At 34.5% G+C, this 23,714-nt stretch overlaps 3 protein-coding genes across 3 annotated transcripts; 1 reads left to right on the forward strand and 2 right to left on the reverse strand.

Annotated features, from left to right (window-relative positions):
* Positions 1 to 2,735: 2,735 nt before the first annotated feature.
* On the reverse strand, positions 2,736 to 7,570 carry LOC129290459 (uncharacterized). The gene is made up of 10 exons (XM_054927232.1): positions 7,421 to 7,570; positions 6,835 to 7,240; positions 6,370 to 6,614; positions 5,621 to 5,705; positions 5,333 to 5,518; positions 5,083 to 5,250; positions 4,787 to 5,005; positions 3,724 to 3,895; positions 3,454 to 3,625; positions 2,736 to 3,144 (listed from the first exon to the last, which is right to left on the reverse strand). The coding sequence occupies exons 2-10, from the start codon at positions 7,198 to 7,200 to the stop codon at positions 3,051 to 3,053; spliced, it is 1,707 nt and encodes a 568-aa protein (XP_054783207.1). The 5' UTR covers positions 7,201 to 7,240; positions 7,421 to 7,570; the 3' UTR covers positions 2,736 to 3,050.
* An 8,888-nt stretch (positions 7,571 to 16,458) lies between these two features.
* LOC129290041 (uncharacterized) lies at positions 16,459 to 16,976 on the forward strand. Its single transcript, XM_054926758.1, has 2 exons — positions 16,459 to 16,613; positions 16,724 to 16,976. Exons 1-2 carry the CDS (start codon positions 16,459 to 16,461, stop codon positions 16,974 to 16,976), a joined length of 408 nt encoding a protein of 135 aa, XP_054782733.1.
* A 1,630-nt stretch (positions 16,977 to 18,606) lies between these two features.
* LOC129290042 (DNA-directed RNA polymerase II subunit 4-like) lies at positions 18,607 to 23,348 on the reverse strand. The gene is made up of 8 exons (XM_054926759.1): positions 23,204 to 23,348; positions 22,609 to 22,682; positions 20,027 to 20,135; positions 19,599 to 19,676; positions 19,172 to 19,205; positions 19,012 to 19,080; positions 18,867 to 18,919; positions 18,607 to 18,685 (listed from the first exon to the last, which is right to left on the reverse strand). Exons 2-8 carry the CDS (start codon positions 22,655 to 22,657, stop codon positions 18,607 to 18,609), a joined length of 471 nt encoding a protein of 156 aa, XP_054782734.1. The 5' UTR covers positions 22,658 to 22,682; positions 23,204 to 23,348.
* Between the last annotated feature and the right edge of the window lie 366 nt (positions 23,349 to 23,714).

Raw genomic sequence — 23,714 nt, forward strand, 5'->3', positions numbered from 1 at the left:
TTAAATTGCGGTTTTCAATTGGTTAATTATTTTTAAAATTACACATTTAATTAAGAGTATCTTTTGAAAAACTTTATTAATTATATCTTTAAAACCTAAAATGTCTCATATTCATCATACTTAAAAAAATGTCTTATGAACTGAACCGGTACAAGTGTTTTTCTATGGATCAAAATGATATATGTTAGTATATTATTTGTGTGGCAAATTGACCTTCATGCTAAAAAAAAAAAATTATTTATCACAACACTACACTTTCAATAATATTTGATTATTTATCTAGATGCTACAAATTAGAATTTGGTCTTTTTTTTTTTTTTTGTCAGAGACGTACATAAAACTTGGCTTCTATTAAGGAAAAAAATTAAATATCTGTCTCATCCTCTCTATCTCTTCAATCAATTTTTTTTTGTTAGACATAGAAACTTTCTATTTAGTTTAAAAAAAATCAAATATCTGTCTCATCCTCTCTCTCTTCAACCAAGCTCTAATCAATTATTTGGGCATCTAAATCATGCAATCCTTATTCCAAAATCATTAGCTCCATTAAAAATTAAATAATCAATTGAAATTCCAAATCAATTGAAATTGAAATGTTAATATTTAATACAATATTAGATGTTTGGATTAACCGATTAAATCACCATGACTCTCTAAAATCATCAAACGAGATGCTATGAGTGATATTAAGTTATCATGCATAAAAATAATAAAATTGCTAATATATTTTAAGTTATGTTATGAGTGATATTAAATTATTGTAGATCCTTAAATATCAATTGGGATATCATGAATGACACTAAGTCATTGTAACATCTTTGTTTTTACTCTTTTAAATAAAAAAATTTTATAATCATATAAATATTAAAGAAATTGTGTTTAGCAAAATACACTAGCATAGTTTAATTTTTAAGATGTTAAAAAAGCACTATAAGGATTAGTGTGTGTGTGGGGGGGATTTTATAGATTATTAACTATTGACAAGAAAAGAAGGAAGAAGATTAAAAAAAAAAAACAAAGAAGAAAGAGAGAATGCATACCAAAACATGAGGCTCACTAACTTATCTCATTATTTCTAATCCCATTTCTCCTTTTGCAAGCAATGCCGTGCATCACTTCCTCTTTCTTTTTTTCTTTCTTCCTCTCACGTGATCTACAATGAAAACTGAGATAGAGCGAGCAAAATTTTAAAAATGAGACTTCATAATAAGATACTTTGAGCATGATTTCAAGCTTTTTCAAGTTATATAAATGTTTTAAATAAAATTTTTTTATCACACACTCTCTGTGATTTTTGATTTCTTGATGATATAAAGTCTCAGGTCTAATATAGTTTGAGTTTTTAGGTATTTCAATTAATTATTTAGTCTTTAATAAAATTAATGATGTTAGAATAAGGATTGCATGATTTAAAGTTTGCCCAGATAATTAATTAAAACTTAGAGAAAAGATGATACAAATATATGATTTTTTTTTAAAAAATTAAATAGTACTTGGCTTCATGTCTGACCAAAAAAAATTTTGGTTGAGGAGAGAATGTGATAGATATTTAATTTTTTAAAAAATTAAATAGAAGTCTTATGTACGTCTCTGACAAATTTTTTTGGAATTTGGTGTTAATTGGATCGAATTTTAATTTGTAGCATCCAAGTAAATATTGTTAAAATTGTGGTGTTGTGGTAAATAATTTTTTTTACAGCATGAAGGTGAATTTGCCTATTTGCCTTCTAACATTTTCTTTCATTTTCAAAAAAGGAAAAAAAACTTGTAATTTCTCCAAATTTGTTTGTAGAGTAAATTGTTGTTTCTCCAAGTTATCTAATTGAAAATAAAATTTCGGACACCGTCCAAATTCTAATTTAATTCAGGCATAGCACCCAATCATCATTTATAGAAATCAAATCAAACTGTCCTTGATCTGCTTAACTTACATGTAAATTTGATAGTGTTATGACTTAAAATTAATATGCCCCTCGGAAAAAAAAAAAAATTTGTCTCCATTTGCGGCAAAATTTGCGAGTTGTTTCATTCCCATTCAACATATGGCTTTTTCCTGGATTTTAACTAAAAAATTATAAGAAAATTCTAAACCTGTATATCATTTATGCTCATTTTTGTAGTCAGTTGGAAATAATTTCAATATTATTTATCATGGAAAAATATTTTTATTGAAATTATATTATTTAGAAGATGATTGGGAGAACAAGGAGAGAATTTGAATTTGAGAGAAATTGTATGCTAAGAAGTGAACAATTTTTATCCCCCGAAAATCTTTCAAAGAGTAGATGAAATGAAAAAGTTTTAACAACAAAATATGTAAAATATGTGCACATTCATCTATGCAATATAAAAACTAAAATAAATAGTACAACCTTGCCGACAAAAATCAATTTTAAAATATTTTTACATTTTTAAATTTTAAACAGATATATAATAATAATTAAACAAAAAAAAACCACCGCCATCAAGATAATAACATTTCAATGTTACTATAGCTTTTTACTGTGCATCAAACCTAACCAACGTTATATTTAACAAAAGAAAAGATTTTACAACTTTTTAAAAAATAGTTACTATCACATGTAAGTTCGATCCAAACAATAACCTTGAAACAATTGTAATATTAAGGATATAATTAAAATGTTGATTGTTGTAACATTTATGCATTTATTTTTGCAAAAATTTGAATGTCACCTTGTTATGTTACACAATTTAAACCACATGGAGCAGATTAATGTTCCACTAAAAAAATTATAATGGATTTAACTAGTCTCCCTGGTAACCCAGGCACACTATCAGCTCAAGTGCAATTCTAAGTTTACAAAAGCAGGAGCTAAGCAACAGATTTTACAACATAAAGGAGTCAACAACACTGCATTCAAATTACAAGTTTAATGCTGAAGTTCCTATTCATGTCCAAACATCTTCAACAAGCAGAAACTGGGATTAGGATATTTAATCTTCTGAATGGAATTCTAACAAAGGACCTTCAAAACCCTGAACCAAGTGGCCAGGCAATGACCATATATATATATATATATATATCAATGTTACTGCTGCTGCTCATATATCTGCATATAAGCCTCTGAGAGTGCAACCATTTGAGGAAGAGTTTCTGAGACGTGCAAATCCTGCATCTCATACCTAAACAATTTTTTATTGTGAGTCGACGCCTATACTCTAGCCAATGAAATTGCATCAGTTTAATTAAATAAAATCTTATATGTCATTATTTTTAATGACTTCATTTTTGGAAGAGTGCCTCTATAATTTCTTCCATTTTCTCTCTCTACCATAATCAATGACAAAATCAATTTATAGTTACAATTATTTAACATGGCACGTTTTTATTGGATAGTATACAAATGACGTTGTGCACCAAATCCAAATAAGAAAAGCTCATATTATAAAGCCATTTAGATTGCTTTCACTTTGTCATGGACAAGAACTTACCATAGTTCTTCTGATTTGCGCTGAACGAATACTCTGTAGAATCCTTCACCAGGTTTGCCATCATGAACAACATTGGCTATTAGATCATACTTAGATCTCAATTTCTCGTTTTCCTTTGGTGTTGTCAAGGGAATGTAATCCTTTAATTCCAGGTTCTTCACAGGAAAATTAACTGAAATAATGAGTGAACATATGTTGAGCTTTGAAATAAGCATGCTGTACACAGATACAAATTACTAATAACTGCTTTCAATGTACACAAATTCTCACCCAACGTAGGATTCTTTTCCACAAAAAAGTTATTCTTTGTAAATCGACGCATGTGTAGAATAATGTATGGCGGCAGTCTGGTTACACGATATCGCATTCTAGCTATATGAGGACGGACTACCTCTGTGACAGTATCCCCATCAAACTTCTTTAATATGTTGAAGAGTGGAACCTGGAAACAAGACCTAATTAGTAGAAAAGAGGAGAGGGGGGCAGAAAAAGAAACTTGAATACATAAGCCAAACCCATATCAGCCCTCATGTTCTCTTCAGATCTAGAAACAACATATTAGATATGTTAGAGAGAAGGGGGGGGGGGGGGAAAGACCAAAGCCTATAGCATTTTGCATGCCTTTTTGACACTTCATGCCATTGATGAGAATCAATCTGAGTGGAAATAGACCAGGACAGGGTCTGTATGCTGATTGAAGGTTGGTCACATCCATAAACTTCCCTAGTATTTAGACCACAGCACTAGGCCTATATTCTATGATGCAAACTTACAATAAGGATCCCATGTTTGAATCATGCATATTCGAAAACTATGGCTCGGTTGTCAAAGTAGGAAGATAATGATGATGATTTATAAACACATGTATAAGAAATTTCACAACATGGAGATGAAATAGTAGATAGTTCTGCGTCACTTTGCATATGCATGATCAGTGATAAAAAACGTGCACTTGTTAATCATTTAGCATGCATCACAGCCAAATTTTAAATATCAAGTTAACTGGCAAGATTAGGGGAAGACAGAATAGACAAGGCATAACTTCGTAAGAATCTTCCATCAAGAACACGTCGCAAGCTTATCATTTTGGCTTTTCACATAGTGGCACTCAATGTGATCAAGCATACCAATCAAGGCGCAAAATATTCATATTGACATTCACACCCTTAATTTTAACAGAAAGTAGTGATGTTATATGAATGTCAGATATCAATATCACAACCTAATTATCAAGATCCAAAATTGACACTCAGAAGCTGCATCATCAATGTAAGTAATAGAAACTACATAATTTCAGAGGCAAGGTAACAGAACTACATCATAGAGGTAGCACCTGCGGTATTATATTTTTCTCCATCACATCCTTGAATAGAGGAGGTGGTGGCAAGTCCAACCCTAGCATTAAAAATGGCATCTTGGAAGTTTCTGTGACAAAAGCATCCCGCTCAGCTCCACCATCTGAAAGTTTGTCGTTGGGGTTTTGTTCCTCATTGTTTTCTTTCTTGTCAGTGATTTGTTTGTTAGGAATTTCTTTTACAACCTCCAATTCACCCTGCAAGCACAAGTCAGTCACAGCTAGAAAAAATATATCAGTAAAAAATAAACAAGTAGAGTGGATCAGAGAAGAACCTGGAAACACTTGTATATTATGCTACTATTCTTCTTTGAGGTTCTGAGATCTGCATGCAGTGTATTAAGAAGCCAGGACATAAACTCAACTGGATCAGATTGTGCACCTATCCGAAATCTTTTTTTACTGGCTTTCATCACTGCCTGCAAGAACTCATGCGGGCTAACCTGCAGACACAAGCATTTAAAAGTTAGCTGCTAAAATATCAGAATGAGTTTTACAATGACTACAAATACAACAGAAGCAAACCTGTCCTTTAAAGTTCCGTGGATGCCAGATCTTCCTGGTGAGTTCACCAAATCGATGAACAAGTTGAGATTTGCTGTGCTGATAGTTTTCTGGGATAAGGAAAAAATTCCTCAAAGGAGTCACTCTCATCAAGGATTGAATTGTCACATTCACAAAATCAGTCTCCTTAATGTTATTAAGTCCCACCTAAAAAATTTAATCAATGCCAAAATATAAGCAACTAGCATTTAATAACCAGACAGAAATTATGAAATTCCAGTTTTTTTATAAGAAAGATGAAGAAAATACCATTCCGGGAAGGTAATCAGAGCCATCAAGTGCTCTAGACCATTGCTTATTTTTGTCAAGTTGTTCAACTTGTTCTCTAGTGAACCTAAAGATAGAGAACAATAGAAAATAACTCAAAAGTGTCCAAGCATTTCATACATAAAAAATGCAACAATAACAGGAAGCCAGCAGGTATCCTAACAATAACCATAAAACTAGGTTAAAGTTAATGTTTTAAATGTTTTCAATTTAATCATGAATAGGAGGAAATAAATAAAGGTTTAATCATCATACTTAATAGTGATTAACCAATAAGCATCAAGCAACAAGAATGTTACCAGAAGATCAAAAGGTTTACATGCATACATAAGAAAATTTACAAGAACGCAACAATAATAGGAAGCCAGCAGGTATCCTAACAATAACCAAAAAGTGATAAACTAAGTTAGAGAAAATGCTCTAAATGTTTCCAATTTATTTATGATAGGAGCAAATAAATGAAGGTTCAATCATCATAGCTAATAGTGAAAAACCAATGGGCATCAAGCAGCAAGAATGTTACCAGAAGATTGAAAGGTTTGTGCGCATGACAAAAAAAAAATTTACAAATGGAGGGGCCAAAAGGTCAAAATTGTGACAACAATAAATCTGCTAATATAATTGCTGTTCAAAACACTAGCCATTACTTGTTGATTTGAGAGATAAGTTCCAAAAAAAAATTTGTCTGCAGCAAGTGCTACAAAATAAAAAAATAAAGAAATTAGACTAACCTTGGGTTGAGAACATGCCGAATGTCATCTAAGGATGGATCATTAATTTCATATCCATCAGGAAGGCAATAAACTTTCTCAGTTCGAAGATTGATATAAACATGGTGTCCTGCTTCTAGGCTATGAGTATAGGCGTGAGACTTCTTCCCCCTTCCTTGGTAATATTTCCCACAAACTAAACATGCATACACATTTAAATTCGAAAGAGACACAGAACAGAACTTCTCAAAGTCAAAATCCAAAACCTGCAAAGAATCACGAGGAGTGAATAATAAAAAATTCAGCAGAGAGGAAAATGAACTAGAACCTCCATGTTACAAGCAATGAATATAGTTACAGCCATCTTCCAACAATACTGAAGAACCGAAAGAACCGAAAACAAATATTTAAGTCCATATATGGTACATGGCTCAAACACAAACCAGCAAAGTTCATTGCCCACCATGCAACAGATGAGTTAAATACCTGTCTATTGACAGTATCAAGATAAGGGCAGTCCCTCCGAACCTCAACCTGGCGGTTGTGCCTTACACTCAATTGTTCAGATGAATCCTCCTCATCCTCATCCTCAGCATCTTCATCATATCCGCGCCCATTTCGCTTGGAGTCACCATTTAGCTTCTCACGAACACTATTTCTGTCATAATATTCGTCTTCGTCAACATCAGCATAATTGTTGGCCAACCCTGAGAGAGGATTTGCAATGGAAACAGGAGGAGGAGAGGGAGAAGACTCCTCAACCAATCTTTGCCTTTTAGAATCAGACACAAGGTTAAGCTCTTCTTCCTCCTTCGACGCAATATTAATCTCCCGTTCCCGTTTTGATGCCATACTCACTAATTTCAACTCTCAGGTAAAGAACACTTCAAATCTATACCCGGAAAAAAGAAACATTCTTTGAGCAGAATGATTAAAACCCACGAACTTCGTAAAAAGTAATAGTAAAATCCAGGACTAGTTGACCACTAAATAGCACTATTTTCTTCAGAGTGTTATAGAAGCACAGGATTAAGGAGAGGATTAAAAAGGGAACCGAAAAGAGAGAGAGTACCTATACGTGGGTGGAGATAGAGCGGAGACTCATCTCTTTCCAACGTGAAAGAGGCGAATTTGTGATCGGAATGAATTGGATGAAAAAGAAGGTTTGCGGAAGCGGAGGAAAAGATCGAAGAGACACTTAACCTGCAGCTCAGCAGCATCCGCCATGGCGGAACATTTTTGTTAATTAACTCGTTTGGCACCCGTCACCTATAATTTTATTTTAACTTTTTCTTTAATTTAATAATAATTAGTATTTTATATGATTTTTTATCTTTGTCATACCTTCTCTAATAAAACAATGTCAAATCATTAAAAACTAAAAAAGGTACGAAATTTAAAAAAATAATGAAACTAAATTATAAAAAGATTGTAAATTTAAGTATAATAATATTAACAATGTACTACTTAAATTTAACCTAATTTTATTTTTTTGGGTGAATAGACAATAATATTAATTAAAATTTATGAGCACATGGAGCAGGCCATTCTCAGAAAATGTGCTTAGGAAAATGGCTATCAGAAAATTTTGAAAATATTTTTTTTATTGTTTGCGTAATCGATATTCTAAGCCTGCTTGACGTTAAATTGAGGTGATTTAATAAAATTGTTGGCAAAAAAAAAAAAAAAAAACAATACCAATTCAAACTGAGCATTGACAAATCCTTTTAAAGAATGGACAAATTCAAACTTAAAACTATACTTATTAGTTCATTCAAGCACTCAAAAATTTTATATAAACATTCTATGAAGATTCTTGTTCCATAGGGCAACGTGGATGGCTCTCATTCATCATATTGAGAAACTAGTCTTCTTGATAAGATATCTCCAGTGAAATTGGATGAAAACCTAATTTTATTGAAATACAATAATACAATAAATTTCCTGTGGATTAATGAGAATATTCAATCTAGCTTGAAAAGAATAATGACCAAATAGTTTCTTATAAAATCATTTTTATAGTACAAAATAATATGTTGATGTGATATTATTTCAATGCAAATGATTTAAATAGAAACAAGAAAATTATTCGTCACTCTACATCTGTATTTCCTCTTGCAAGAATATGAAAAATAAACATTATTATTAATTATTTATAATTATAATGATTCACCATAGTTTTCAATATCTTGTATAATAATATATTAATTGATGATACTTATGATAACAAAAATAACACTCTTTTTTTTTAAAAAAATAATTTCATCCTCTAAATTTGATAATTGAGTTTTTCTTTTTTTTTTTCTTTTCAACTGAAGCTATTGGCTAAAACAGAAATCAATGTAAAAAAAAAAATCATTTGTTCAAATTTGACTGAAACTAATTTAAATATCATTTATATTTCTTAACTTTGTGCCGATATTTTATTTTAATTTTCATTTTTCAACTAATCAAATTTTTGGCCAAAAAAAAAAACAAATCAAATTATGTCATTTGTCATATTCGTTCCTTATGTTAATTTTATTAGATTTATGTATTGTTTAATATAAGAGGAATAGCACAATTGGGGGAAAAAAAAAAAAGGCCAAGGCTAAAAGTAGAATCCAAAAAACAAGTCAAGCCTGTTTAAACTCAAAATTAACGAGGATGGGGCAACTACTTTAGGGATTATAATTTAATTTCAGGTTTCAAAGGATTAACCCTATGGGACAAAAGGTCAGCTCTTTTAGATCCTATTAATTTTGTTTTTTTGTAAATTTCTAGTGAAAAAACAACACCAATGATGATAATGATGTTGATACTTGGATGTTTAGGCTCTTCAGGTTTAATATCTTTGCTGATGATGCTTAAATGTCTCTGCGTTGCATATTTGTTGTGGATTTTCTTTAATATATTTTTCTAGACTTAATCTTATTTGTAATATTTTATTAATTGTAAATGCATGTATTAGTTATTTAAATTAATACATATATATATATATATATATATATATAGTAAGAGCTGAGGCCCGCAGGAAGACCATTAGACCCAATGCCGGGCTTCGAAAAACATGACTCTAATGCATTTTCAAACTTTTTGGCCTCAAGACTTTTAAAAGACCAGTCCTAATCCCTAGCTCTATCCAAAAAAAGAGAGGCCATTTTCAAAAGATGATTGAACACAATGCTAATGCACACCTTCCCAATGCTTTCCCTCTTCAGGAGGGATTTGCCAAGGTGATTCCCTATTCCCTTATATATTTGTGCTCTGTATGGAAATATTAGCTCAAGCAATTTTCAAACTAGTTTTGTTTCAAGCTATCAAATCTAGGATGATGTTATTATTAGATAGGAAATTTTGCACATTATGAAGAAACACAAGAGAAAAACAGGCCTATTCGTGATGAAAATTGATGTTGAAAGGGCATATGATTGCAAAAGGTGGGATTTTCTTCAACAAGTGCTACTTGAAACTAGTATGAGTTCTGACTTTATCTCTTCAGTCATGAACTGCATTACTACTATCTCTTTTAATGTTTTGTGGAATGGGAATCAATCTAATTTCTTTACCCTTCAAAGAGGTCTTTAGCATGGAAACCCAATTTCACCCTTTTTGTTTGTTTTGTGTATGGATAGACTCTCCCATCTTATTAATAATGTGGTTGATTCTGGCCATTGGCAACCCATTCACATTACCAAACAAGGTCCTTTGATTTCCCACTTGATGTTTGCAGATGATTTACTCCTCTTTAGTGAGGCTACGAAGAAACAAGCCTTAATTATGATGAAATGTCTTATGGATTTCTGCTCTGCCTCTGGAGAAAAAGTGAACTTTTCAAAATCTTCACTTTACTTTTCCAAAAATGTCAATGCTGATATGAAAGGTAGGATTAAAAGAATAGCAGGCATGAAAATCTTTGCAAAGATAGGCAGATATCTAGGCTTCTCTCTCTCAGATGACAGACGGCCAAGAAATAAGTTTTGATATATTATTGAAAGAGTGAAAGCCAAATTAGCCTGAGTAAATTTGTGCTAAGTGCAATCCCTCTGTACCCTATACAAATAACTAAAGTACCTGTTGCTATTTGTAATGAGATAGAGAAAATACAAAGAAATTTCATTTGGGGCAATTCTCATTCAAAGGGATTTCACCTGATCAGTTGGAATATAGTGACACTTCCTAAAGCTTAGGCCTTGGGTACAAAAAACTATCCTCCATTAATGAAGCTTGTGGAACAAGGCTTGCTTGAAATCTTGTTTTTGGTAATAAAGGCCTTTAGATTGATCTACTATAGAAAAAATATGTGCTCAAATTTGAGGAGAAGTTGTTGAATTCTACTAAATGGGATTCTTCTCTATGGAAGTTTATTTATCAGCATAAAGATTTAGTTGAAGAAAGAACTAGATGGCAACTCATGGATGGAGAATCTATCTATTTCTTTGAGGACCAGTGGCTGTTTCCGATCAAAAAAGCAAGGATTTGATGATTAGGCAACTTTCAATGAAGGAATTAAAGTCCAAGGTAATAGATTGGACACGCTTTAGCACCTGGGATTTTACATATCTATCTTTCATTGTTTCTAATGAGGTTCTCTCTAAACTTATCTCTACTTTCCCCCTTCCCATAATGTTGATGGTAATATTATGCTTTGAAATGGTACCTGTAATGGGTCTTTCACTTTGAAAATTGCCTATTACATGATTGAAAAATCACCTACAAATTTATTTGATCCTAACTCTAAATTAATTTGGAAATGGAAAGGGGCTGAGAGAATTCATCTATTCATTTGGCTAGCTTATCACAACAAACTCCCTACAAATAAGTGGTGCTCTTCATGGGCTGAGTGCTCATCTATGTGTTCTTGGTGTGAGGTAGCGGATGAGGATATTTTGCATGTTGTTAGGGACTGCATTTATGCTCAGCAAATATGGTGCAAGTTATTACCTCTTAATCACCAAGTTACTTTCTTTGACTTGAATTTGAAAGATTGGATTGCTTACAATCTTAAGGCTTCATTACCGGAGCTTCTTCTAATTAGAACCCAATTTGGAATGTTGCAATTTAGAAACTTTGGAAATGGAGAAATTGTTTACTATTTCAACAGGATTTCCAAAAACCAAATGATCCTACTGCAAACATTCTTCAAACGTAGAAATCATTTATGATGAGTAGGAGTTCTCTATCTCATGTTCATGAAGCTGATACTTCAACTGATAAATGGAACCATCCTCCACAAGCGTGGTTTAAATTTAATGTTGATAGTGCAATAACTGTTAATTCAGACAAGCTTAGTTGCAGAGGAGTGCTCAGAGATAGTGATGGTACTTGGATAGTCAGTTTCTCTACATCTATTAGTTAATGCAGCCCTTTTGAAGTTGAAGAACGGGCTGTTTATAAGAGCCTTCATTTGACTTAGGACATGGGCTACAAGAAAATCATTATTGAATCTGACTCTAAAAATTTGAGGGACTTAATTAATGACTATTCTGAACACCATTATAGTAGAAGCCTTGTTTTCTTGGAGATCCAATACCTACTCAATTATAGCTAGAGTGTTAGTGTTAACTTTGCTCCTCATGAACAAAACATGGTAGCTGACTCTCTGGCAAAGTTTGGGCATTTCTAATTCAGCTCTCTTTGACTCGGCTCCCCCATTTCTGAGGGATCTAGTGCAATGAGATTAAACTCCTCTAAATTCCCTTAATTTTTCTGCATTTGGGCCCTGCCTTCTTTTCTTAATTAAAAAAAATCAAAGAAGTTTAACAGAGTAACTGGGCCACTATCATGATTAGGAGAAAAGGGTCACCATTATCTCACCTCTTCGTTACCGATGACTTGATTCTTTTTGGAGAGGTCTCCACGGAGCTGATACTCCTGATGTAAAATGTGCCAGTAGAATTTTGTCGTGCCTCTAGTTAATTGGTTAGTCAAAGCAAAACAAGGATACACTTCTCCAAAAATGTAACCATAAGAGAGCAAAGCCAGGTATGCAATTTGCTTAAATTCAAATCAACTGATTGTCTTGGTAAATACCTAGGGGTACCCTTGCTCCACCATAAAGTAACTAAAGACACATACAGGTACCTCATCGAGAAAGTCCAACAGAAACTCACTTATTGGAAAGCCAACACTTTATCTCTTGCTGGACACATAACTCTTGCAAAAGCCACTCTTAGTGCCCTCACTTATTATGCAATGCAAACTTCCCTTCTACCAACATCTTGTTGCAAAACAATTGAAAAAATCATCAGAAACTTCATTTGGAGTGTATTCAATATGGTTCATCGACCGGACAAATTTTGGGTACATACTCCGTTCTAATTACAATTGGCCAAAAGGTACTCAGTACATCTTTCGCACTCAATCTGCTTCTCATTTCTGGCATGGAATAGCTAAAGTATGGCCTGATTCTAAATTGCACCTACCTGGTGCCTGGGAAATGGTAATAAAATCCAATTCTAGCAAGACAACTGGATTGGTGATATGGGGCCTCTTAAGTTCCTCACATATGCCGACATTCCTGATGTTATCCTCCAACAGCTTGTTAAGGACTACATTAATGAATTTGGTCAATGGAAATGGTCACTATTCCAAAGCCTCCTTCCATCAAATATCAACCTCAAGCTCACATCAATTGCTCTGCCACCAACCAGCACCAACCCTAACACCTGATATTGGAATCTCAACCTGAATAGAGAATTCTCTATCGCTTGTGTATTTGCGACCATACAAGAGCTTACCTGGAATGAACCTAAGTTTTTTTAGAAATGGATCTGGAAGTGGCTTGGATTGCAATGTATTTAAACTTTTCTTTGGTTAATGATGAAGAACCGACTGCTCATCATGTTGAGACAATGCGGTAGAATTTCTAAAGATACTTCCTGCTCTGCTTGTAATGTTGACACCAAAGACATTGTGATAGAAAATATGGCAAATGTTATTCTAGAAAGAAATAATTGTTTTTGCATTATTTAGTATTTTGTAAGTTTCCTTCTAAGGAAGGAAACTTGACCTGCTTTTGTTTTTTTTACTCTTTATATATTTTAAATCTGCAAGTTGAGCTTTTCTTTTAGGTAAGGAAACCTCAAGCTTATATTTTATTTCATTTTATGTTTCCTTCATAAGAAGGAAACCTTAATTGTGGCTTCTATAGAAAGTCACCATGCAGCACATGTAAGGGAGTTCTTAGATTTTGAATGAATGAATTGCTGAATTTGTGAATGTTTCTCAGCTCTGCATCTCTCTCCTTCTACTCCCCCTATCTATCAGTTCTGCGTTCCACTCCTCTTCCCCTGCTTTCTTTGTTTTTTGTCATCTCTCCCCTCTGTTTTTGCTCCCCCTTCACCGCTCACTCTCTGATTCTGTTTCTTCTCCCTTATCCTATTCTATTCAAATTAATGTGAGTGTGTGTTTTACATCAACTTGGTATCAAAGCAAGGCTCTGAACGTTCTTAGGCTGTTTTTTGCGGCCGGAGATCGAAGGAAAACTCTCAGGGAACCTGTTCACGCTACTAGCACCTAGAATCACATTTCTCGACGTCAGATCCAAAAACGGACGCTACCATCGTGCTCAGAAGGGAAAATCCGGTCAAAACTAAAAAAACCACCTCTGCCCAAAGCCACACGCGCTGTCACGCGCCGGTGGAGCTTTTGCGCGTGGTCTTCACATGTTGTCGCATGTGCCGTCTGTATAGTCCACCGCCAGAACGTGATTTTCAGTGTTTTCTGTGTGTTTTTGCAGAATTTCTTCCACTCTGAAGGAGCTGAGGGGCGCAAGTCATCATCTAAAACTTATTTGGGGGTAAAACTTTTTGTTTTGGGCTCCTAAAACAATGTTAGTAAGGCCGACGACCCTCTCATTTAACTGACTTATTTGATTCTTAAAGGGAGGTTTTTCATTTATAGCTAGTTCTGAAATCTTTGTTGTGTGGTACTTTGGTTTCTTTGAGCATTGCAATTTTTATTTTATTTTTATTTTTTTTAATCGTGTTTTAATATTTTGAAAAATATATATATATATATATATAAAGGAAAATTTACATTGATCACTATGTTGTTAATTTGTGACTTTTAATAGCAGTGTTCATATAACTTAAGACACCTACCTCACACACAATCCTGCCCTATACCCGTGTCTAAAAATTACCCTAGGTTAGTTGAAGTTTCCAACGGTTTTCCTGAAAGGTTTTTGAACCTTCGAAGATTTCTGTGAAGACTTCACTCGAGTTGTTACCTATTTAGCATACGATCCTTGTGGAATTTTTTGAATTCTCAAAGGGTTAGTGTTGTTAAAAAGGGACTTCACCTATTTAGGTGAGGGCAACTTGGGGGCCTTTCTTCCTTAGGTTATTAAATCCACTCCAAACTTGCACTTTACCATACCATCTTTGTCATTGTATGACCATTCGTGATTTATATGATAAGCAAGCTTTATTAGACCAAGAAAACTTACTGCCTTAAAATCTGCCATGGCTAATAACTCCCAAATCACCTAAAATCATCTTGAGGAATCTGAAAGGACTCAAAGAGCATATGTGGACCAGCGGCTAGATGAAATTAAAGAATTCATGGACAATAAATTTGAAGAGATAATGGGTGCAATTCAGTTGACATACAGACAAGATACAGGGAAAACAACTGAAGGGATACTTGAAAGACCTATCATTAGAGGAGAGTCAAGTCTTAAAAATGAACAATTTTCAGTCCGCAATCAACTTAGAGGTAATTCCCTTAGGATTGGTCATTCCCCTAGAGCTATGGGTGAAAGACATAGTAGAATATTTCCTCATGAGTTTACCAATCATCATTCTAATGACATAGATGATACTTGGGATGGGCAAGGGCCTGAAGAACAACATCATAGACCATATCAGTTAGTCCATAGGAATAGTAGAGAAGGCCTTAGAAGGACACATATTGATGACATCACCAAAAAGGTTAAAGTTGAAGCTCCTGAGTTTGATGGACGATTGAATCCTAGTGCATTCCTGATTGGTTAGCCAACATGGAAGATTATTTGAATGGTATGGCATGAGAGATATTCAGCGAGTTTGATTTACGAAGATGAAGCTCGTGGGATCTGTTAGGAAATACTGGCAAAATGTCCAAAGGAATATTGAGCGACAAGGTTATCTACTGATTGAGACGTGGGATGAAATGAAGGCCAAGCTGAAAGAAAAATATGTACCGACTCATTATAAGAGTCAACTATATGACAAATACCTTAATTTGAGGCAAATCTCCACAGCTTCCGAGTATATTTCTCAATTTGATGACCTTATGATTAGATGTGACGTGGATGAAGAGGAATGGCGCACCATTACCAAGTTTGTTAATGTTCTCAAGCCATATATACAAAAAGAGCTCAAGTTAAACTTTCTAGAGTCTCTTGAAGAAGCTTATCATAAGACTTTGAAAGTAGAGTCTCTGTCACAGTACTCATCTGCAAAGCGTATTGATATGCAGAGCAATCAGTTTAGACAAGCACGAACTTACAGTCTATCTGTACGACCAACAGGAGCACTTACATCTAGGCCTAGCTCGTTTTTTACACCTACTCAAGCAATTGGGTTAAGGGGTAATACTTTTAAGCAGCCTAGTGAGGCTATAGTTCCTGCTTCCCGCCATAACAATTCCTTTGTCAAGTGTTTTCGTTGTCACTCAAAGGGTCATATTGCATCGAAATGCCCACAGCGTACTCTAGTTATTGACTCACAATATGAAGGTGAGGAAGACAATGCAAATGCTGACGTTGTCGTAGATCCAGTGAGTGTCCTTCAGATGTCGATGAGGACATCATCATTGATGAATATGGGTGTGAGACACGTCGAGTTGGAGTTATGCGATGCATTCTATCTGTCCCTCTACCTAGTGATTCATGAAAGCGAACAAGTATTTTCCATACTTTTGTGAAGTGTGGAGATAAAGCTTGCAAATTTGTGATTGATGGAGGGAGTTTTAGAAACGTTATTTCTAGTTAAGGAGTAGCCCGACTCAATCTCAAGACAGAACCTCACCTAAACACTTTCGTGTTGCATGGGTCGACAAAACTTCTTTACTAGTCACCCAACAATGTTGCGTTCCTCTTCACTTAGGTGACTATAAAGAAGAGATTATTGTGATGTTCTTCCAATGGATGTTGCTCATATTTTACTTGGTCGTCGACCGTGGCTTTATGACTACAATGTTATCAATCATGGTTGTGAGAATACCTATACATTTAAGCATGGAGGCAAGACGATCCTGTTACGTCCTGCTAAGCCTGACAACGAAGGCAAAAGTCTCAAGTAAATCAAAGGGCCACAAACCCAAAACCCACAATTTGCATCTTCTGACAGAAAAACAATTTGTACAAGAAGTAGAGAGAGTACGATCATGTTTATTTTTGTTATCCAAGATCTCGCAACGAATTGCTTACTACTTCAGAAATGCTAGAGGAAGTGCAACAGCTCTTACAACAATTTCGGGATATCACTCCCGACGAGCTTCCATCTGAATTACCACCAATGAGAGAGATCAAACATGCAATTGATTTCATTCCAGGTTCACAACTCTCCAATCTACCGCACTACAAGATGAACCCTAAAGATAGAGTAGAGCTTAACCGACAAGTCAGTGGATTGTTGGAAAAAGGGTTATATCTAACATAGTATAAGTCCTTGTGCAGTACTTGCTCTTTTAACCCCAAGAAAGACGGCTCATGGAGAATGTGTGTAGACAAGCAGTGTCTGGATGGACATGTTTGATTTAGTGTCTGGATCTAGTTGGTTTTAAAGATTGACCTCAGAAGTGATTATCATTAGATCAGGATTAGACCTAGAGATGAGTGGAACACTGCTTTTTAAAACGTAAGATGGGTTGTTTGAATGGCTTGTCATGTCTTTTGGGTTATCAAATGCCCCAAGTACATTCATGAGAGTAATGACTCACCTCCTTCGCTTATATTTGAGAAAGTTTTTGATGGTATACTTTGATGACATACTAGTTTTTAGCAAGTCAAAAGAAGAACACTTGGAACATCTCAAGTTAATTTTTCTCACCTTGCGTCAAGAACAGTTTTATGGAACGCAGAACTAATAGATAGGGGGAGTAGAAGGAGAGAGAGACGCAGAGCTGAGAAACATTACAAAATTCAGCAATTCATTCATTCATAAAATAAATATAAGCTTGAGGTTTTTTTCCTATAAGAAAAGCTCAACTTGCGATTTAAAATATATAAAGAGTAAAAAAAAAAAAATAAAAACAAGTCAGGTTTCCTTTCTTAGAAGGAAACTTACAAAATACTAAATAATGTAAAAACAATTTTTTTTCTAGAATAACATTTGCCATATTTTCTATCACATTAACCACATACTCCGACATTGCCCCACCGCTTGCGCCTGTTGGAATTTGGTCCTGCCCCATGTAGAATCACCAACATTCTTTACCATACCCTTCAAGGAGTGGATTATCTAGAACCTAAATTCATGGCTCACGGCTACGCATTGGAGACTTGGATGCGGCACCCTCTGTTTGAAACTCCGGACAAACAGGAATAGGCAAATCTTCATGGATGAACATGAAACTCCTCATCGTTAAAACGCGCAAGCTAGTTAACGCTAGCGACCATGCTGCTTAATCTGTTTCCTCTTTGCTCTTGTATGTTGTACATATTTGTTCAGCGATATTCCATTCCCATTCAAAAAAAACAAAAATGTAAGGAAGCTCTGAAACATGAAAGGATAAATATTGAAGGATCACTATGCAATGAACAACAACAACAACAACAACAACAACAAATAACCTTATTTGACTAGGTAGGGTCTGTTCATAAATTAAACATCACCATTGTGCTCTGTTAACAACCAAATCTTTGGAGTTGAAATGAACGACAATCAGTATGCAATGAACGTTTCTAAAAAGAGTTGCTGTTCTACATCATTGAAAGAGATGAAGCAGTAGCAGTAAGTGCTTCCTCAATGTTTATAAATCTTCAGCCAGATATTACATTCTCTGCTATAAGCCCTATGCTGACAGTGACAGAGCTGATATGCAGAGTTATGAGATGTAGCAGCACTTTGTCCTGTGTAGCAGCTTAAATCCAATGACGATCATTTGTGTCTTAGTGGAAGATAGCCTTGAATTCCTCACCATAGTATACATAAATGTTTGTTGAAGTCACAAGATAGGTATAAATACTACAAAAACATCCTCGTTCGTAGTCCGGGGTTCACCATATTATACATAAAATCTTACACAACACAGAATGTTTATAACTTCTGGGGATAATTGGACTGGTATCTATTCAAATTTCTTGATAAGCGACAGGTCATTCAACATTTTCTCAATCGCATCATCATCCTGAGACCGTCCTCTCTGTCTGGAGGTAAAAAGAATGAAGTAGTAAGCAACAAACTTAGATTTAGCAGTTACACTTCTAGCAAAATCTGCAAATAAGTCTACTAATGAGTAATTCCAGAGACAGCATATTTCATTTTACACAATCAGATGATGGACTGGATAAAATATTATTTGCTTATTCTATTTCAAGTAGAAACAACTTCAAATCAGGTTGATTAAAGCAAAAATATATTACTAGGGCTCTGGAGGCCACCTGTAAACGATTCAAGAACCATATTATTAAAGCAACAAGAGCTCTAAGGAAAGTAGAAGCAGGAAGATGGTGGGGAAGCAAAAGGTAATTACCTTAATGGAAGGCACCATTGCAATAGCTTCCTCAACTGTTTCAGGGCAAAGATTTCCAAGGACACACAGCTGCATTAAATCAAAACATTTAAAATTTCCCTTATTTTAATATGAGAATTTTCTTTCTGAACAAATCCTATGAAGGGAAAGGGTTCATTACCTCAAACTCAGCCAACTGATATCTACTTAGAATTCTGTATATCAGTTAAGATCACAACTGAGATGTTTATATGAAATTTCAAGATTTTCATTATTAACTTCATATGAACAAATGACTAGCATAGATTTAAAATTCTCTAACTGATACAGACAAGAATGCGATAATCATTGAACTCAAGGTAAAAATACTGGACATTTTCTTGGTCGTTAATTGTTGATATGACAAATGACAACATTATTTGAAGATGGAGATTTTAGATTCAAGCCAGATGACAGGATAGTCAGACAGGATATGAATGCAAAAAAAAAAAAAAAAAAAGGATGGTGAAAACAAATAATGATATAGACACTAATATAATTTGATCAAAGGTGCGTGTATCAGACAGAACAGAACTGTAAGTCAGATTCAACATAGTTTTCAAGGATACTCTCGTACTTGTCTAACAGCATCAGGATTTTTATAGCGGCTGAAGCGCTTCACATACTGCAATGATTTCTCAAATACCCTGAGAAAAGGAGAAAAACAGTTTACCATATAATGTGCCAAAAAGCTTTCTACCAGCAACTCAATCTTTCTTGATGTCAATTGTTACTATTGGCAATTGGCATGCTACAGATACACAAGTCAGAAGACATGATATGTAGCATTAACATGATTAAAGTTCAAGGGTGACTTAGATGCCCTTTTCCAATGGATCATTTAGTTCCATCAGTGGTTAAGAAAATATCTTGGGGGAATTGGATGCAAGCCAAGCTATATATGGCCTTTCCCTGAGATCTAAAATGAATAGCTCCCTTAAGAAGCTTATTCCTGACCTTTCATGAAACACAGTAAACTTGGTGTAGGTATACTCACTGAGAAACTTGATTCATAGGATCTTCAGAAGTCTGCTGAAGCTGCTCATACTTGTGCTCAAGAATTAATGCAACTTCACAGTTCATCAAGCACTTTGCCTTCAAAAACTCTGACAAATATGAAATGTGACACAATAATAAAGATATCCTGCTGTGAAACAACTTCATTCAATCGAAGATATATATTAATTATCTATCATATAGCTTTTAAAAAACAAATTAAGAATTTCAGCAATTTTTAAATGCCGCGGAAGGTGAAAGGACACACCCAAATGAAACATTAAAACAACAATCAGACATTTGATTGCATGCCTAATTTTAGGGGAGGGGGCAATATATCAAGAAATTGTTTAGCCAATAGTTCCTACATTTGTAAAACTTTAAGCTAATTAGATGGGGTTCAGAACATCTCTTGATTGATATAAAATTTTATGAGCGTGATCTCAATCTTAGGAACTTTTGAACTAGTGCAACCCATGCAGACTCCAAGAAGTAAGTTGCACAATTCATGGCTTATGAATATTGTGTTTGCGATATATTCATGTTTTATATTAATATTGATAATAAAATGTGAGAAACTCTTCTGATAGAAAGTTTTTTAATAGTGTAAGATTAATTTTCGATTAATGATATTGTCAATGGATCTCTACTCTCACCATGTATATACCTGTGTTCATGCAGGCATGCATCTACATACATGTTTGATTGCTGATGATGTGCATGTGTGTGATCAAGTATGTTGTGGGTGCATGTATTTGTCTTATTAGATGTTTGTTTAGCTACGTGCATTGTGTAATATTGTATGTGTTTTTTTGTGTAATACCTAAATGTCAAAATTTCCCCAAGGTTTCAGAAAGTCACCCACAACGTCATTTCTCCCTTTAAGATGCTCAACCTCTAAGACAACTTAGAGGAGAGGCAGCACGAAAGCACAAACTTCACTAAATCAAAGTACCAAAATAAGAAAAGATGTGGAATTGAAAAAAAGAAAAAGAAAAAGATAAATGAAGTAGCCATGACAATCATGGCCCATTAACAAAATAAAAATAGACAAAATTCACCAGTTACATTAAAAAAAAAATTATTTAAAGACATGAAAAAAAAAGTCTAATAGTCTATCAAATTAGTCATCTGAATTAAAACCATCAGATTCAGATCCATAAACCTCATTGCTTTCCTCTCTTTCGTTATTGGATCCATATCAATGTATCCTTCAACTCTTGAACATCTTTCTTGATTCCTCTGCACAGCGCTTTCTGTTCTAGACTAGCTTCTGTAAACAAATAGCAGTCCCCAATTTTTTTTTTTAGGTGTTATTTTATAAAACCAGGTAAAGAAGAAAGTGGAACAGATAATTTTGAGCCCTGTAAAAAGGGAAGAGGAAGGCCAAAAAGGACACTTATAAAAATTGTTGATCAAAACCTTTTAGTTAACAACATTCTTAAAACCTTAATCAATGATAGAACACAATGATGTAATGCAATCCATGTAGCTGACCTCACCTAATAAGATAGGACTACTTGTTCTTGTTGTTTTTCATAAAACCCTTAAAGAATTTTACCCAACTCTATAAACCATAAAAGGATGGGATGGACTTTTCGGGTCAAGTTTTAGAGTTCTCCGGCCTGGGCTTATAAGCTGATTATTTCACAAGTAACGCACCCAAGGTGAGTGAAAAGGCACTCACCTTGTGGTGCCTCATCAAAGGCAACACCTTTCATGATGTGAGAGGGGATGAATCTGCTGGACCTACTCAGCACCTTGCTTCAGCACATTAGACACTGAGCCCAGCATCTTTGACTTTACTGTCACACTCTAGCCCATTGCATAATCTAATTTTCCATTTTTATGTATCTAGTTTCACTGTTTGGCTTCTTTCCTTCCTTCCTTGGCATGTGAATCTGATGCATTAAAAACAAACCTTGCTTTGCCTAGCATTTTGGACATGCTTTTAACAACACAAAATTTGAATAGACAGAGGCCATCTGTTATAAAACCAAGCATCAGAGACGTGTAAATCCAATCTCATGATCAAACACACAATAGATCATGATCAAACACACCATAGATCAAAGATATGTAAATCCAATGTCATTATCCAAATAAGGCATGCCAGGAAAGACAGATTTCATCCATTTGAGAAATTTCCACTCCAAGGGATATAGAGAACAATTTCTCAAATCGAATACAAAAGATAGAAAGGTTTATCTTTGGTTTTTCTATTTTTTAATCAGGAGAAAAAAAAAAAGAAAGAATCTTCAACTTTGGTTATGATTATGATGTAGAATGATTAAATTTCCAAGGAATTGAAAAATGAGCAATAAATACAAAAGCTTTCAGGTTTGAACTGACTCAGCTGGAGATGGACAACTCAACTTTAGTATGTAACATCCCAAACTAGCTCTATGGCAAGTAGGTGAAGATCATATTCTCAGTTATAACACACTGTGTCAAACAACGAATGTCTAGATAACTACAAGGGCATGCCGAAACTCTACTTTAGTCAAAGCAGCTTGATGAAGCAATCTGTTAAGTTAGAAGTTGCTGAAACTGGAAAGTGACAGCAAGAGAAAACATGATTACCATCACCAATTTTAAGCTCTGCAGCATTTTCTTCCTCTTCACCAGACATATTCACCCAATTGAAACCTTTAAACCTGCATAAAGATAACACAGAATATATAATTGGGAAAAATTATAACAAATTCACTTATAACATAAAAGATCAACAAGGAAATATGTAGGCCATTATAGATAGAAGAATCATGCACGAAAACTAATGTCCAACTGAAGCACCAACAAATGTATAGAAAGTCAGATGCTATTTGAAATGAAACGAGTGCCCAATTAACACAACACAAGCTCATCCTAATTTTACAATCTTGCCAAACCGACCTCAGAAGGACCCAAGTTAAAAATACCTACTCAAACCATAAGCAATCAAGTACCACTGAAGTCCAAAATTTGTATCAGAAAAATCCTCAGTAATAATCATTTAAGTACACTCAACATACAAACCATAAGCAATCAAGTACCACTGAATGACAAAAATTGGACTTCATATAGGTTTACAAACTATAATATGACATCAAACTACCCCTTTCCTCATAAAACCATCGGCTACTTTGTCATGTCTATTTTTCCCTCTTCTAAATCAAACAAAAACAGAAAGCCCTACCTCGATTTTCAAAAGATTAGAGAAATCTAGAGACAACGATGAAAGAACTAAATAATATATGAATAAGGTATTAAAGACCGGATCCTTGAACCAATGGCGGCACTGGCTTCAGGTCAGTTGTACAAGCCCGATCAACTCGGGTTCAAAGTGATCACGGATAAAATAATGTAAATTAACTAAAATATACAAAATTATTTATATTTGGCTAGTTAAAAAAAGTAATATTTAAATAAAAAACCCACATGTTCAAATTGAAAGTTGCAGCGTGTGTTTGCTGAGATTGAAAGCTCTCAGAACAAATATTCGATCATCAAACTCACGCTTAACTCCATCGTCATCACAAACTAATATAAAAGACAACCAAGAAAAATTTTAAAAAAAAAAATGAGGCAGAGGGAGAGATATGAACCAAAGTTACCTAACAGAGGGAGAGTGACGGCGAGCTTGAAGCTTCACGAAGCCGTTGAGGAGAGAGTAGACGCGCCGCAGTAGCACGAGTCCGCGAGCTACG

The sequence above is a fragment of the Prosopis cineraria genome, unplaced genomic scaffold (genome assembly GCF_029017545.1).
Source record: "Prosopis cineraria cultivar Desert tree isolate PC_DT_omini unplaced genomic scaffold, ASM2901754v1 PC13, whole genome shotgun sequence".
Lineage (NCBI taxonomy): Eukaryota > Viridiplantae > Streptophyta > Magnoliopsida > Fabales > Fabaceae > Prosopis > Prosopis cineraria.

Coding starts and splice junctions, on each gene's coding strand:
- LOC129290459 (XM_054927232.1), bottom strand. CDS start 7,200: ATGGCATCAAAACGGGAACGGGAGATTAATATTGCGTCGAAGGAGGAA. Junction 5,706..6,369: donor CGGCATGTTCTCAACCCAAG/GTTAGTCTAATT, acceptor CTCTATCTTTAG/GTTCACTAGAGAACAAGTTG. Junction 3,896..4,786: donor AGAAAAATATAATACCGCAG/GTGCTACCTCTA, acceptor TCTTGTTTCCAG/GTTCCACTCTTCAACATATT.
- LOC129290041 (XM_054926758.1), top strand. CDS start 16,459: ATGGATGTTGCTCATATTTTACTTGGTCGTCGACCGTGGCTTTATGAC. Junction 16,614..16,723: donor AACGAAGGCAAAAGTCTCAA/GTAAATCAAAGG, acceptor TTGTTATCCAAG/ATCTCGCAACGAATTGCTTA.
- LOC129290042 (XM_054926759.1), bottom strand. CDS start 22,657: ATGTCTGGTGAAGAGGAAGAAAATGCTGCAGAGCTTAAAATTGGTGAT. Junction 19,081..19,171: donor ATCAGTTGGCTGAGTTTGAG/GTAATGAACCCT, acceptor GATTTAATGCAG/CTGTGTGTCCTTGGAAATCT. Junction 18,920..19,011: donor CAATGGTGCCTTCCATTAAG/GTAATTACCTTT, acceptor AATCGTTTACAG/GTGGCCTCCAGAGCCCTAGT.